General features: G+C 40.1%; 1 protein-coding gene across 1 annotated transcript in view; it reads left to right on the forward strand.

The window, feature by feature from the left end:
* Positions 1 to 17,634, forward strand: part of TSPAN5 (tetraspanin 5) — an 86,822-nt gene that overhangs the window by 64,892 nt on the left and 4,296 nt on the right. The window contains exons 3-5 of the mRNA XM_065691532.1: positions 11,454 to 11,600; positions 13,469 to 13,639; positions 15,667 to 15,792. Coding sequence (XP_065547604.1) covers positions 11,454 to 11,600; positions 13,469 to 13,639; positions 15,667 to 15,792 — 444 coding nt within the window. The remainder of the gene's footprint in view (positions 1 to 11,453; positions 11,601 to 13,468; positions 13,640 to 15,666; positions 15,793 to 17,634) is intronic.

The raw sequence follows: 17,634 nt of genomic DNA on the forward strand, positions 1-17,634 counted from the left end.
CTTAGCTCAGCTCACCTAGAGGAAGCTCATCGGCATCTTTCCCAGGAATGCCTTGGCAACAAAGTATGGCTGACACTTGCACATGAAATAACCATTTCAATCTGTGCATGCTCGAACTGCAGGTCAGATACTAGAACACTCTACTGGAGGCAGTATTGGCAGTGTGACTCTGGTGCATGTGTCCCCAGGAATGGACAGGGAGCCTACATGTCTCAGAGGGCAGCTTCCTGAAAATAAGCCTCCTTGGCTTTGCCTTAACATAGCAGCATGCTAATTGCTGTTCCTCTTAAAAACAAACAAAAAAGAAAAAAAACCACCCCTAAAACCCAAGCCAAGCCTGAGACAGAGTAACTGTTGTTTTTTCTTGTTCAAATAAAGCTGTCCACTGGAACACTGTGTTGCAAGACTGTAAAATCAACTTTGAAATGGAAATAAAGGGGGCAGGGAAAGAGAAAGCATTTGTGAACCAGAGCCTAATTTTTAGTTTGCTTATTGCAAATATTGTTAAGAAGATAATATGTTAAGGCATTGCATACTGACTCGTTTTGTATATTTTGGGTTACTGGATGAAGAGTTTGCTTGCTAAAAGACAACAAGTAAAATCAAAGCCAGAGTTTCCTTCTCTTCTTTGTTTAAAAGATTGAAAATAATAAAGGCTGATAAGTGATGCTATGAAATTCAGTTATATATTTTTTTTTCTTGTAATGGAAAACATCAAGTAAATTTCAAATTGATGTTCACATAAGACATAATAAGTAGCACGTGCAGCAGAACAAATAACACATTGGAAGCACTGGAGTTTTGCCACTCTAAAAATTCAGGACAAATATTGCTGGTTCAGAAGTGAGTTGCTAACTTAGATTCTAATTGTTCTGTGCATGTGCTTTGGATGTAGATAATTGCAGCTAGTAATGAGATACTAACTCACATATTACACACCTATATATATATGTATATCGGCATGCCATATGATACTCGTGTTGGATTGAATATGCTTGGAAAGAGGTGCTGTGATTTTTTTTCATTCAGGAAAGATGTAAAAGCATATTTTCGTTTGATATTGTGAGCATTCTCAGAGTTCATACCTATGTCTAAGCTCCAGAGAACTTCAGTTCGAAGTGGCTTTTTAACACTTTTGTATCATTTCAGTAGGTAACAGAAATGATTCCTCTTTAGAATGAATGAGCTGGTAAAGGGAAAACTGCTATAGTCTAGTCTTTAAAGTATGCTAGTCCTACAGCTTGAGGGTGTTCTGGCACAATAATGGTTTGTTAAGTTTTATGTATTTTCTGTGTGGGAAAGCTTCCCCCCCATCTGTTAGCAAGTCTGTTATCAACTAATTTTAAAACATTTTTAATCAGATCATGAAAGTAGGAGAAAATGCTGTGTTGTTCTTAAGCAAATAAAGCCACTGAGAGCAGTTTAATATGCCTTAGCTCAGGCTCCATGTGTAGTAGGTTTTTCTGTAGAAATTAATAAAAGTTTATTGGTTTAAAGCACAGGTCCTTCCTTGAAAATTAGTATCGCTTCTCAGTTTCTCTAACTGGTGTCCTGCTGTGCTTAGTGTGGACTATTGCAGTTCATGGCTGTATAAACCAGAATGTATAGCTGAACTCTTGAACACAGACTTGATTTTTGTAGCAAGAATTATTGAAAAATGGACTTGCGTCAAGCCAATTTGAGGCCTTTCCTTCATTCAGCTCTCTGGGGGAGAGGCAATGGCTAGAAGCTGCAGTCAGCAAGATCAAGTTCCAGAGACTTACAGGCCCCATGCAGCTTAGTGGAGGACAGATCAGTTACATCCCAGACAGAGCTGTTCTTCCTGCAGCTGGGGAGTTGGAGGTGAAAGCCAAGTAGGTGAAGCTTAAGACTCGAGAGATCTGTAATTTAACTGAAAAGTACTTGTTGAGCTAGACTGCTTTTTGCCGAAGGCTAGCCTGGATATCCTTGGGCATTATGGGTTGTTGTAGTGGTATACTGTAAGGCAGCAAGGCAGCTTTGCAGAGTGGAACCTAGGAGTCCTGCTGTACGCCAGGTCAAATAGGATCAAGTGCTGTGCCCTTGTTGCAAAGAAGGCTAACAGTGCCCTGGGTTGTATTATGAGTGTTGCCAGCAGATTGAGGGAGGGGATTCTTCCCCTCTATTTAGCACTGGCAAGGGCACACCTGAGCCAGTTCTGGGCTCCCCAGTACAAGAAGAGACATTGACGTACTGGACAGTTCAGCGAAGGGCTGCTATGTGATTAAGGGACTGGAACCTTTTGCTTACAAGGAAGGACTGAGAGAGATAGCACTGTTCAGCCTGGAGAAGAGCAGGCTTGAGGGGTCTTCAGGTATATAAATACCTGAAGGATGGGGCCAGGCTATTTTCAGTGGTGCCCAGTGGCAGAGGCAATGGGCACGTTCCTGGACATCAGTAAACACACAGTTTGCCCAGAGATGATGTGGAGTCTTCCTCTGGAAATATTCAAAAGCAGTCTAGACATGGTCACAGGAGCCAGATTTAGGTGACCAGATGACTTCCAGAGGTGCCCTCTAACCTCTACTGTTGTGTGAAGACTGCTGCTATCCCAATGAAGTAAGCCTTTATCAAAGTTGAGCTTGGTGCTGCTTTGTATAATCTGTTAAACAGAAATTTGTAAGGTTTTTTTTCAGGACTGGATTTTCAGAAAGACTACTATAAACTGATTTTGGTGGTGGGGAGGATTTTGATATCTTGTAATGAATCATGGCTTTATATCCAGCTATGTTGTTTTGTAATGTGGCCATCAACTTAGATATACTTTTGCTACTTCACAGAACCTTTTTAAGATAACAAGATAGTGTGCCAGGCCACATTAAAAATGCAGGATGTAAAGAAATAATCCACATTTAACAGGAACCCCATTTGCTGCCAGCTAAAACCAGTTCGGGGTAGACTTTTGGATTTGGTGGCTAGTTTCTCTTTTTTACAAAGTTGGCTTGAATTCTGTCCTTTAAACTTTGTTGTAAAGAATTAAAAAAAGCATGCTATACAGTCTCATGACCTTCCTTACAGCCTTTGCAGGGAGGCAAAAGAGCTCATTTGTCAAATAGGCAATAGAATTGGCTTGACAGCCAGTCAGCCAGCCTGAAACAAAAACTAGGCAATTAGCATTCTGAGTCATGAACCTGAAAGAGATCTGGGGGGTGGAATGGGGCAATAAACTCAGAGGATGAATAAAGCTATCTATACATGGATGCACTATATAGCTCACAATCTCACAGTGTTTTCAAGCACATTAGGCTTGGGCTTGTATCATAAAAAAGTTCATCTGTGGCAGCTGATTTTCACTTCACAACCCCCAACAGTGACATGAACATTGTTAACATACAAAGAGTCTGTTCTAAGCCCAAGCAACTTATACTACCTTTGCTCAGCAGCAGGGGAAAAATGTTTATATTTCACTGGCTCTTTTTAACTACTTCAGGTCATTTCTTCCATTGACTTTTTCAAAGTTAACTAGGCTTGAACAAAATGTCAATTTCCTTCCTTCATTGTATGTATTGCATAGCATGGTCTTAAGGCTTATTGGGAATGTTCATAGTATGATGCCAGTAGGTACTTGGGAAAATAAGCTTCCTGGTTCTCTCATTACCTGCAGGAGATTTATATTAAAGAGACATGAGACAAAGAGGTAAATTGCTGTTACGTCTTCTGAGACCTTATAAGACTGTCCATGGAGAGGAAGTTTTTAGAAGAAAAACACTGTGCTTTTGGGGGATACTTGAAGTAGGAGGTGGCAGAGGTACTAAAGTGGGGAAAAAAAGTCTGCAGATCTTCGCAAAATTTAGTAGTTTTAGTTACTGTATAAAATTGAGTGAAATGAAAAGGGAGAAGTGGAAGAGGTTGATTATGTGCATAAGTTCAGTTTCTAGGCTTTTGTTGTTGTGTCAGTGTGACTAGAATACACTCATAGAATCATAGAATAGTTAGGGTTGGAAAGGACGTTGACATCATCTACTTCCAACCCCCCAGCCATGAGCAGGGACACCTCACACTAACCCATGTCACCCAAGGCTCTGTCCAGCCTGGCCTCTAACACCACCAGGGATGGAGCATTCACAACTTCCTTGGGCAACCCATTCCTGTGCCTCACCACCCTCACAGTAAAGAACTTCTTCCTTATATCCAATATAAACTTCCCCTGTTTAAGTTTTAACCCATTACCCCTTGTCCAATCACTACAGTCCCTAATGAAGAGTTCTTCCCCAGCATCCCTATAGGCCCCTTCAGATACTGGAAGGCTGCTATGAGGTCCCCACGTAGCCTTCTCTTCTCCAGGCTGAACAGCCCCAACTTCCTCAGCCTGTCTTCATGTGGGAGGTGCTCCAGTCCCCTGATCATCCTCGTGGCCCTCCTCTGCACTTGTTCCAACAGTTCCATGTCCTTTTTATGTTGAGGACAGCAGAACTGCACACAATACTCCAGGTGAGGTCTCACAAGAGCAGAGTAGAGGGGCAGGATCACCTCCTTTGCCCTGCTGGTCACGCTCCTTTTGATGCAGCCCAGGATATGGTTGGCTTTCTGGGCTGCGAGCGCACACTGAAGCCGGCTCATGTTCATTTTCTCATCCACCAACACCCCAAGTCCTTCTCTGCAGGGCTGCTCTGAATCTCTTCTCTGCCCAGTCTGTAGCTGTGCCTGGGATTGCTCTGATCCAGGTGTAGGACCTTGCACTTGGCATGGTTGAACTTCATAAGGCTGGCATCAGCCCACCTCACAAGTGTGTCGAGGTCCCTCTGGATGGCATCCCTTCCCTCCAGCATATCAACTTAACCCCACAGCTTGGTGTCATGGGCAAACTTGCTGAGGGTGCACTCAATCACACTGTCCCTGTCACTGACAAAGGTGTTGAACGAGACTGGTCCCAACACCGATCCCTGAGGGACACCACTCGTTACTGGTCTCCAGCCGAACATTGAGCCATTGACCACAACTCTCTGTGTGAGGCCATCCAGCCAGTTCTTTATCCACCGAGTGGTCCCTCCATCAAATTGATGTCTCTCCAATTTAGAGAGAAGAATGTCATGTGGGACAGTGTCAAACGCTTTGCCCAAGTCCAGGTAGATGACGTCAACTGCTCTGTTCCTGTCCATCAGTTCTGTAGCCCCATCATAGAAGGCTACCAAATTGGTCAGGCAGGATTTCCACTTAGTGAAGCAGTCCCCTTCCAGCTCAGAAGTCAAGTTGTATGCAGTTTGGAGCACCAGTATGGTACCTTGTGTGCCATCACTGTATTCTTACCAAGCAGGAGCTCTAAATATGGATCTTACATTTTAAGCTGGAGTCTTAGGTATTGATCTAAGTTGATTTAGGTCTGCTTGGGTGTTCTGGGACAGGCTAGACTCCTTGCATAGAAACAGTCACAATCTGTCAGACCAAGTCTCTCTCTCCCTGCCCTGCAATGAAAACTACAGTTGTTTTGGGGGAAAAAATTCTCCCTTCTTCAACTGTCCCAGTGAGTGGCAGACATCAAGAGGAAATGATATTCCATAACTGTTGTGCATACATGTCTATCATACAGTTCTTTTAAAACCAAGTGTTGACAAGAAAATGGTGTGCATATCCTGTAGATCCTTATGGGCTGAAGGATACTAAAGCATGTGTCTTGCTTCTAAGCCAGGACTCTGTGTGTCTATTTTACAAGTCTGGGAAGGAGAGGGATAATAATATTCACTATTACATTTAATTTAAATTTCAGCAGATAAGGGTGCATTATCTAAAGAGCTTCTTAGATAATTGTACTAATATTCTAACACCTTGTAACCATTAATCCTGAAAAGTAAAAATCTGTACCTTGTGTGTATCCATGCCAGTTATTCATCTATTGAACTTTGCTTTGTCAGGGCATGAAAAGTAGCCTAGGTCTTCTCCTTAACTAGACACTTGAAAAATAAAGTTATGCTGGTATTGATGTTTGCTGTGGGACATGCAAACCCAACAAAAATCAAGGAAATAAGATTTGTAAACATCCCCCACCTAGCTTCTTGCTTTCAGAGACAAAATTCTGGAATGAAATTAGTTTGGCATGTTTCAATGGCTATTGTTCTGTTCCTCATGTTCATTCAGATGCACAGCATGGCGGAACTGCATGAATTTTATGAGTAACAAAGTAGAGAGACATTTTTCTGTTTCAGAATCATGCGTTTGGAAATACTTTTATTTCCTATCACGGCTGTGTGTTTCTATTTGCCAGTGATTTTTAGTGCTGCAGATTAGTTTGTGGAAAGGCTAATCCTCTGTTTGCAGAGAATAAATGTTTCAGAAGGTCCTATATTGCTGAATCTTTTTCTGGCCATCTGCTTTTTTTGTTGTCCATCCCCCTATTCTCCCCCTCCCTCTCCTGTATCCCCTCAGTAATGGGATTCTGCAGCAGAGAAGTTTTTTCCCATCTTGGAAGGAAAAAAAAAGCTGATTTTTCCTATCTTACTGGTGTTGGTTTCTTTTTACTTTTTTTAAAGGCCCTCTGGGATGCTGTTTGTTACGGGAACTGTTGTGTTGAGTCCTATTCTTTTACATGCACTTCCGTTGGCTAAATTCTGTACACTTTCACAGTGCATTGCCTCCTTATTCCCTAGGCTGGTGATTCTCCAAAGTTGTCTCTGACTCAGGATGCCTTAAATTTTCATTACTGGCTTAGCTTTTCAAAATTGCAGTTGCCCAGAGTCTTTTCACTTGGAGTCATTCTCTCTTGCCCTGTAGTATGTTGCTGTGCCTGTGAGATGAGCTGTTCGAAGAGAAGCAGTCTAGCATACTTCAGGGAACATCTCTGAGACCTGAACGTGGCAGTCAATTCTCTACACTAACCACAGTCAGCCTGGATGGAAGTCTTACTAGTTTGTTAATGCTCTTGTGACTCCCTTCTCTTTGGTCTCATTAGGAAGCAGGGACACAATTAAATTGTATAGGTGTACCACACCGAGACACTGCTCCAAGATGGCTGTGTTAGCATCCATACATTCTAGGGGAATAAAAGTGACATTCTGGGTTCAGCACAGAAAGGCTGTGTTTGCTAAATGCAAATAGTCTGGACCAGAAATGGTGTTGAAAACCCAGATTTTTGAAAGGTTTGAGTTTTCTTCAGCCTAGTTCTAGTGTGATCTCATGGACTAAATGCCCATGAATGGAGCATGAGTTATGTTCCAGGGGCACATTTTCATTTGTAAGTAATCTAGCCTGTGTGCTCTGACACTTCCCTAGTGTGAACTGAAGCATAGCTAATGTGTGACTCCTGGATTTGGCCTGAAATGCTAATGTGGATGTGCATCAAAGGTGGGAGCTAGAGTCAGAGTCTGTCTCTGGAAAGTAGTACAAATTGTCCTGATGATCTTAAAGAGTGCAAGATGGAGAAGGGGTGAGGGGTGTACCCCCTTTTAAAGAAGGGATACTTTTCTAAGTGACTGCTTCCTTCTTCTTTACTGATGGGATAATGGCAATAATTGTGCAGCTATAATATCAGGAGGGGCCTTCTTGAGTTACAGTCTTCAAGACCAGTATTTTTTCTTTATTGCCTTCTCCGTTGATCCACGTAGGGTGGAGGGCTCTTGCCACAGAGGAAAAAAAAAAGGCATGACAGCAGAGAATCTGTCACTGGATTAAGGCATCTCTTAGTGCATTTCTGCTCACGTACCATAAGGGGAAGACTCTAGTCCTGCAGAGGTTTCTGGTGGCCCTCGCTTGGTTGTCTCCTGTTTCTTGGTGTGGCAGAAGTCATCACCAATACCTTTTCCTCACCCATTTGTTGAAGAAAAGAGCAGGTTATACTGTTTCACTTGACTTCCTCTCTTGAATTTGACGTGGAGTAGGAGTGTGAGGTTTGTCTTTCCTCTTCTGTGCCTATATCATTATATACTTGTCACTGAAGTGAAGTATGTTTTACAAATAAAGGAACTGTTTTCATAACTTCACCAGTATTGATTTTAGTTTGATTATAGATGATTCTTTTGTTGCTTCACTACCTCAAAGAAGTTTTGATTTGCGGTCAATTAAAAGGTTAAATGACCCAGGCATTGTAATGTACAGCAGGCAAATGAAGGTGGGGGAGCAAGAGCAAACATGATTTGGAGATCAGCCAGGGAACACATCCTGCTGACTCTCCTTGCGGGACTACAGCAGAGCCCCTGGGTTGACACCATCAGGAGAAGTATTAGAGTATGTAGCTTTATATAAAAACTTCACTGCCAAATAAAGATTACGCACTGCCTAAACCACCAAGAAAGTGATGTGTGTATAACCTAAATATACATACAAATAAAGGTGCTTCCAAAAAAATAAAAGGTGCTTCCAAAATGAGAAATAAAGGTGCTTCCAAATATATATGTGCCTAAAGTACAATGTGTTTAGTTCTTCTTAACAATGTAAAGTGAGATAATATTCCCTGGTCATTGCCTTGCTGCTTGAAGCAAAATACTTTTAAAACTTTAAATACTCTTTAAAATGTTGCTTCGCTGTCTCTTCAGAGAGCTTATTTGTAAGTGTCCAGAAAAAAACCCAAGACTGGAAAATTGCATTTCAGCAGTAAGCACTAAACTCCTGCCAGACTACCTTTGTGCATCTTTATGTGTAACCACAGAGCATTGTCTATGTTTGTCATTCCTGCTGCTAGCTACTGTTTGATTGCCAAAGCCTCTCTGAAGATTGTATACCCTTGAGAAGTCTCTCCAGAATACCGATAACTTGAGATTCATATGCAGAGAACACAGAGTACAAATGAGAATTATTCAGTATGCTTTTTTTGCTATCAGGATGTATTATTTGGGATTTATCCAAACTAGGCTTATGATTGCCAGATGTGGACTACCGAAAGATGCACACAGAGGTGCTTTCCAAGGACAGCAAACAATGGCAAATGAGGCTTGTGGTGTTCTATTTCAGTACATCAGTTCATAGCTACCCTGAGGAGTTGGAGCCTGGAGCAGACCAGAGATTAGGTAACTGGCTTTTGCTGGTGACCAGCAAACATGTAGCACACCAGGGTGCAAAGAGCCTGGCAGTGTTAGAAAATCAGGTAAGGTGGGAAAAGACAATATACAGCTCGTTCATTGACTTTTATTGTCATCAACTCTAATGGGAGTGTGACAAAATCCAAAGTGGTATATTTGTTCACTAACGTGTCTTTATATTATGACTGTCTTCTCTAAGAGCACTGTCTGCAAATGTGAGCTGAATTTCACTCGTATTTCTTCTTTCATTTGAGTTTTACTACTTTCATATGGAAGAAACTTGATTAAATGTGGTAAATTGCTGTGGGGCTTCTTGTTGTGTGGGGGTTTTGTTGTTTATTTGGTTTTCTTTTTAAAGAAAGTGTGTTATGAAGAGAGACATAAATGAATGACTGAATGTTATTTTTCTTAAAAACTAAAGTAATTATCATACAAAAAACATCCTTTTTCCAGTGACACTGGGGAAACAGAAAGGACTTAAAAAACTTTGTGAAGAAGTTATTTTACCATTCTTTCCCTTGGGAAGGGCTCATGTTTCCTGACTTGTATATGGCCAAGGCCATGACTTTTTCAAAGGTCTGTGTGTTACTGCATTATACTGTTTATTTTGTGTGTTGTTCTTAGCCAGCAAGTTATGTCTTTGATTTCTTTTCTATGACAAATGTAATGAAGCAAAAGCAGTGGAAAACCTTTGCGCAAGTTGATTTGAGTGTTAATGACAGATAAGTTTGTTGCAGCCTGGCTGAAACATCTCATCATCTCATCACTAGTCTGGAAAAAGACATGCCAACTGGTCTGCTTTGGTAGCACTACTAGCTCTGAGCAGCATTCTATCATATCATGTGTTATGTCTATTTTTCTCTTTTTAATGAATGACAGTAAGACTAGTACTGTATGTAATGTAGGAGGAAAGTGATGAATGTGGAAGTGGTGGCAGACTATGAGGAGTACTGTATTAGGAATATCGGTTGCATGACATTTTTATCTTCTGAGTGGTCTAAACTGAGTACACTAAAAAGAAATAAAAAATCATGGGTGTAAAGCCATAGTTGTGAACAGTCATCTGTTAACAACGTTACTATCAGCTTTTGGAGATAAGGTTATAATATCTTCCTTCAAAATGATTGCTGGTCTGGGACAATTTCAAAGAAGCAAAGGGATATGAACAGGGAAAAGGAAGAGAATGAAGAACTTTGGAATTCTATATATAAGGAGCTGTAGAGGTGAAGGTCTCTATTGTTTTCCAAGCCACAGCTTCATTGAGGAGCTGCTAGGTAAAGCAGTAGTCCAGAGCACTCAGCCTGGGTTCAGGCTTCTTTGAGGAAAGATGCAGCAGTGTGCTTTGCAGTGACCTGCAGCATTGGGGAAATGAATGAAGAAATAGTGATACTTCAGCTTTTTTGCTTCCAAAAGGCTTTAGGAAACTGTAACTATTCCTGTATAAACTCACTGTAATATGGAAGACTTTGAACTTGCTTCTTGATATGACCCATCTGTTGAACATCAGCCAAACCCTGGTTAAAATGTGTGTGGTTGGGTTTTTGTGGGTTGTTTGTTTTGGTTTGGTGTTTTTTGGTGCTTTTTTGTTTGCTTGTTTGCTTTGGGTTTTTTATTGGTTGGTTGTTTTTTTGTTTTGTTTGTTTTAAAGAAGTTCCTCAGGATTACTGACAGCACAACCTAAGCTCTGTTTCTAAGGGAGCAATGGCATTACAAGCAGACTATGCTGACTGTCATATAGAAAACACAGCATATGTGGTTTACCATATGATAGGTCTAACCTAAATCAGTGCAAACCATCTCTCAAGACAAGTCCTTCAACTGCCTGATGTCCTACTAAGAGTTTTTTCCTGCTGATTACTCAGTACCCATGCTTTAATTTTTTTTTTTAATGAGTTTTTGACACTGTAGATTCCTAAAGTTAAATTGGCCATGTATCTAGTTCATCAAAATTTGGTAGTAAAATGTATTATTGCAAGATGCTGCAGCCTAGGAGCTCACTTCTAATTTCTGTCAGTTGTAAATACTGAGCGTAAATGCTGAGTTCAAGCTGGTGTTTTTGCTTTTGACTGCTTTTCTATCATAATGTGTAACTGCGTGCTTACATGAACAATGTGTATGACACCTAAAATGCATCTCAGCATAGGAAATGAGTTAAGTTTTCATCAAATGTCTATTCTCACTTTCTGCCAGACTAATTCTCATAGCCTCAGAAGGAGCAAAATACCGTTTCTCATAATGCCCTGTGGGTTTCTCATAGAAGACTTTTGAAACACGTTTTACTGTTCATTCCACATGTTGATTGAGAAATATTGTACATAATCCCCCTTTTTATCTCTTTAACTGCAAAGATTTTCTTCATTGTGTTTGCTTGATGTACTGCAGAACATTTATTTGCTGTACACTTCTACCTTTTTAAGACGAAAAATGCCGGCAGAATTTGTACAACTGAAAGCTGAACATACTTATCCCTTGGCATTGTTTCTTTCCCAGGGAGTGCTATCCAATATCTCCTCCATCACTGACCTGGGAGGCTTTGATCCAGTTTGGCTCTTCCTAGTGGTAGGAGGAGTTATGTTCATTTTGGGATTTGCAGGATGCATTGGAGCTTTGCGAGAAAATACCTTTCTTCTCAAATTTGTAAGTAGCCTTTGCAACTTTGGCATTCATTAATTACATAGCGTAAATCATGGTCTCTGTTCCTGCTTAACTGTGTAAAGATTTTAAAATGTCTTTTGGGGAATGGAAGGTGTTATCTGATGTGAAGGTACTGTTCTGTGAATAGTTTTTGCTTAACTGTTAACGCTTTACAGCACTTCAGTCTCTAGTGCTTACTGGTTTGTCTTTTTAAGGTTGGAAACTATTAATGGTAAGAATCGTAACATGGAACTACTGCTTTTCATATGCATATAGCCTAACATTTTGCTTTCCTGGCATGGAAAGAGAGAAGTTTCTGCAAGGAATCTGCATGTTGAACTTGAGTCCACAACAAGCTGCCTATGAAATATAAGGCATGTAGATGCACCACTGAATGTGACCCATGTGGTTTCTGCTGCACAATTGCCCCTCATGGTACAGAAAAGATAAGACTGTTGCAAGGCTTTGCTTGCTGATATCCTCAATTCTGTACTGTTTACCCAATTGGAAAAGGCTTCTTTGCTTCCTATCAGTGCTGAGGCCTGAGAGGAATAAAGGGAGGAGAATGTGCCCAGGATAAGTAAATAAAATAGATGTTGTCTTCTTGAACTCCGTACTGGACTTGTTAGCTGGGGACAAGCTGCTGATACACAAAGGTAGCTCAGTATTCAGAATGCCTTTAGCCAAGGTGGCTGGTTTAGTTTTTTGAAAGGCCTCCTCCTGTAAGTGTTGAAGATGAAGATAATAGTATCATGTTCCATTTGAAATAAATTTAAGATTCTTTCTGCCACCACTCCGGCTTCCAGATGTGGGCACAAGCCTGGGTAGTAGTTGTGTCTAATAACCATTAACTGTTAATACATACATGAAAAGGCTTCCAGTGAAATAACTGCCTTCAAATGACATTTTTAGCTCCCAAAGACATGTTTTATAAGGGGAAGAGGCTTCTTGAGGCATTTATAAAACAGCTTGGAAGAGTTCTAACTTGCTCTTCTCTTGCTTGGAAAAAGGGGAGTGGGGGAAGCTATTGTAACATCTTTTTTTCACTTCACTTCTCTTTGCTTTCCTAAAATGAACCCATCTGCCATACCAGAAATAGCTTCCTATACGGCAGCTGCAGGATAGATTAAAAATGCATCTGAACAAACACAGCACATATTAAAATGAAACCCAAAGGCACAGTTGCAAAAGGGATGGGCTTCCAGTATATGAGGACCCCTCTTTATTTTAAACAGTGTAGACTCAGCGGAGATCCTTAGAGAAAGTGGCAGATCATTAGTAATGCCTTTGGCATCCATTGCATTTGCATTAATCATAGAACCTCATTTGGTTTTAATGTGGATGTGAGTCATTCCGTAGACATTCCGCTCCGATTTAGTCATTAATTAATTTCTGCTGTTACCAATTTTTGCTTTGTCTGCTTAGGCAAAACTTCAGCAACGAGGGTGTCAAAAGAAAAAGTCACTTAGAAAGTATTCCACTGGCACTATTGGTTGTTCATGCCTTTTGAAAATGTTAATGCCCACCTAGAAATTTGAGATGAGTTTTCAGAGGGCCCTACAGGTGGTGAGTAGCCATGTATGTTGAATTTACAGGGAATTCTCTTGGATCTCTTTGAAAATCCCAGGGAAATGCCCAAAGTATAAATTTCTTGGCATTTTTATTATTTGTTAGAATAGAATTAGGATTTCTGTACTACAGCCCTAATTAAAAAATGGGTATTTTTAATTTAAGATTTTGTGTGTGCTGGAATAGCTTGAACTTGCACTGAAACAGATAAAGCCCTAGCATTGGACATAATTGTGAGCCTTAAAGAGCACGTTTGTGGTCATAAAGCAAAATAATTTTAACCTTTTCATTTTTCTTTATAGTTTTCTGTGTTTCTTGGAATTATTTTCTTCTTGGAGCTCACTGCTGGTGTTTTAGCATTTGTTTTCAAAGACTGGATAAAGGATCAGCTTTATTTCTTTATAAACAACAACATCAGAGCATACCGAGATGACATTGATTTGCAAAACCTCATAGACTTCACACAGGAATATGTAAGTTGGACTATGTTTATTTATTTGTAAAGCTTGCTTAGAAAAAAATACCTACTCTATTTTTTACTTTCCATCTGTTTGGTTTCTTCAAGGAACAACAGAAATATTCTAGCATATAATACTTTTGAATATGTGTGTATATATATGTATATTTCTCTTTACAGAACTTCTACAAACGCACAGCACCTGTGACAGGTGGTTTATTGGTTGATGTATGACTGAGCAAGACAAGGCAGAGAGTTGGGGTGACTTATTCTTGAAGATGATAGTATGTCAATTCTACAAGTCATATAAATGAGTCTTGTGTTCAGATTTTTTGACCATATTCCATATGTGTATGGAGATATTTTGGGCTTCTTGGGGAGAGGGGTGTTAAAAATATTTTATTGTAGGAGCTATCACATCTGTTTAAAAAAAAGGAAAAAAAATCATTTTCTAAGCTTAATTTTGTTCCAAGATAAATGTTGGTGTAGTTCTAGCAATGTTGGAGATGCTACACCAGACTGCAAAGTGGCAGAGATATTTAGCTGGTCTGGGTGAAGCTACAGTGTTGTTTCTTTTTAACTAGGCTTAATGCAATTGGCCTAATGAAGTGGGCAACTCATAGTTCTCATAGGAAATCTTTAAATGATGCTGCATTTGCACTTGGAAGGTGATGATAAAGCCAGAGTTGCACAAGCGTGTGTAGATTAAGCCCTGTGATTTATCATTGTGTGTAAAGGAGTCTTGTACTGACTTTTGCACACGAGTTATTTTGTCAGTGCCTTCTTACTTCAGTACTCAGGTCTGGCCTGTGTTGATTTGAATTTGGCCCTGTGTAGCTAACATAGTTGAATGTTGGATAACTTCATGTTTCTTGGTTTTTGTACATTCTGCTATTAATGTATTTTTATTCAGTGTTTGATTTTCTTGTATAAGCCTTGGGGGTAAAAATGATGAGTAAGTAATAAGATGTGGATCCTTGCACTGGTTTGAATCTTGTCCAGCTTGGAGAAGGTCAGGGGTCACCACAGTCTGAAAGCAGTGGTCCACTTGTACGCAACCAAAAGGCTACAGTGCCATTTTGCAGACACTACATAAAACTTGCTTTCCTAAATGGATTAGCCATCTTAGCAGATAAGTCAGGGACAGCATGAGTCTGGAGAGGAAGCTAATTTTTCAGCTAGTAGAGAAAATGCTTGAAGACAAAACATATTCAGGTATTGCAGAGGGAACTGTGCTACATCTAGAGAGAGTTGTAATTCCAATGCGTTTTAAAATGTGATTTGTGGTTTCTTTTCTTGTTTTGCTTTTATATACTTGTGTGTGTATATATATATATATATTTGTTTTAAAGTTGAGATGGGTGGGCTCATTGAGCTAGCTCTTTAAATGCTGTAAGCCATCAGTGTTCCACTGATCTCCAATCCATTCATTGTATGTTCAGCAAGTCCCTGTGTGTTGGCATGTTTTGCCAGAGTCTAGGCATGCTATTAGGCATTATTTGCTTTTTGAAGGATTCTGCTTGTCTTCAGTAAATATGTTTTGTGCAGTCTGTGATGCTCAGGATAAATGTGTTCATATTGTCTGATGTACAGTCAAGCAAAGAATCCCCCACACTGGGAAAAGGAGTACCTATATCAGTGTAGCCTTTGGAGCTGATTAGTTATGTTGAGAACCCAGGGCACGTTAGACTGGATAGAATATTGTACTCTTGGCTCTACTGTCCCTGGGGCCTGAGCTTGTAGGCTGGTACAAATCTGTGGTGTTTTTGTACGCGTTATCAGCTCACTTCTGTGTGTTTCGCTCCAGAGAGTGGTGTTGCAGCGTGTGAACATAACTTTAATCACATTATAATTTTCATAACTTACAGGTGTGGCATAGTATTGATTTTTAAAAATGCAAACCCAAGTCAGCTTCAATGAAACCAGAGGGGATCTCAGATTTTGTTTTGAAAGCTAGGGGGAAACTGGCAGCAGTGATGCATGTTACTAATGCTGGGATTTGTTTGTTTTAAAAGTCAAGAAGTTCTCCTTTCTTTGTTCTAGTGGCAGTGCTGTGGGGCTTTTGGAGCTGATGACTGGAACCTGAATATTTACTTCAATTGCACAGATTCCAACGCAAGTAGAGAGCGCTGTGGTGTGCCGTTCTCTTGCTGTACTAAAGACCCTGCCGTAAGTGATGGTCAGGAGGGCAGGATGGGTCTGCTGGTCCCATTTTAAATCCCTTTAAGATTTACTTTTTTTCTAGAAGTCATGCGTGATCATTACCTTTGCATCAACTTGTATTTTTTTTGTTCTTGCAGGTCAGCTTAACCACTAACTTCTCTGCAGTCAGCAAAAATCTTTAGCTAGCTTCAGTCTTCATGCTGTTTGTATGCTTTTTGCTGCTTTTCATTAGAATGAGAGAACCATGGGCTTGGCTGAACATCCATATTAATTTTAGCAAGTCTAAAAAACCAGAAACCCTTAATGAGTTTGAAGGATATGAGCTTTCAATTAAATATCATCAGGGTATTTCATTCGCTGCCTTAAAGAACAACAACTCTAAGACCAGACACTCTAAAGCAGCACTCATTATTTAGTGCAGTATCCAGAGGCTGCAGCTAGTTTGACCCAGTTTGTGCTATGTATGGTAATGAGTGACAGTCTGTGCCCTGAAGAACTGACATATGTTTGCATTAGAATCTTGAATCAGGTATGGACATCTTTACACACTCTTTTTGTCTTTTTAAAATTACTGCTTGTTCTACAGTCACCTCAGATCAGACTTGAGTGTCAGAAATTGTCTGAGGGAACAGCTTTCTGGTAAATTTCCATGTCTTTTAAAATAGTTATAGTTCTGGATCATCAAGCAGAAAATGTTGGAGCCATGCATCACTAGTACAGATAAGATCAAGAATGAAGGGTAAAGTGTAATGAAAGCAGTTCACTGACAGTGAAAGGTTTGGAATAGGGATGGGTTTGTGCATGGAAACTTACATGACTAACACTGCAGTTTTACATTTGACTTTCATACATCTTAAAAGAGCAGCCTGTGAGGGCTTTGTATTACCTAGTTGTTCAGCTATGGCTTTTTCTCCACCTTGGAGTGACTTGCATTTCCTTCAATGTGTGAGTCTCTAGTACTGACTAAAGTGAGGGAAACACCTCAGGTGCTTCCTTCCTTGCTAATGCAACACAGTCACTGCTCCCAGCATCTGGTCACTACTGCTGCTCTCTCCCTCTACTCATGAGGCGCTGCCAATTGCACAAGCTGTGTTCTGGTTCCTCTGCAGTGAACATGTCTTCACAGTAGTTTGAATCTTTCTCACAAATATCACTGAAAATGTTTTAATGATATATTAAAACAAAATAAGGGTTTGGCTCAAGCATTACATTATGCTTTGGAATCCCCCTTTTGGATTCCAGTCTGCCTACTCACCCACACAGAAAGGTCATCGCAACCCAGTTTTAAAAATATAGTTGTTATAAAACCAAACTAGTGACAGCAGTACGAGGTAATCCTGTAAATACACAATCCACAAAAGTTCTCTCTATTTGTGTATTTAGTTATGCAGTTTCTTAATGGGTGATGCAGCAACCAGAAAATTGAAGATAAGTCTCATTCTTATTCATTGTGGGGAAGCAGCACACTTTTTTTTGGTCTTTATTTTTAAAGTCAATTAATATTTCTAAAAATATTTGAAGTCATGCATATAATTAATGTAACCAAGCTGTGCCTGGTTCAGTTTCAGTAATAATCATGGGTTTATTATGAAGGAAAGCAAATTTGTCCCTTTTGGAATTAGGATGCCGTGTTGGAGTGATGCAAAAAGTTGTGTCGATGCTTTATTGCACAGACCTTGTTTAGCTTGAATTAGGAAGTAGCAAATTTAAGGTAGGCCAAAATAAGTCTCATCTAAAGTGAATTATAGTTCACTTTGCTGTAGTTTAGCAGGTTGAAGTTTTCCAAATTCCTGTACAGGCGAGGCCTAGAAAAGTTGATTTATTTCCATTTCATTCTTCACGCTCTCC

Source organism: Lathamus discolor, chromosome 1 (genome assembly GCF_037157495.1).
Source record: "Lathamus discolor isolate bLatDis1 chromosome 1, bLatDis1.hap1, whole genome shotgun sequence".
Lineage (NCBI taxonomy): Eukaryota > Metazoa > Chordata > Aves > Psittaciformes > Psittacidae > Lathamus > Lathamus discolor.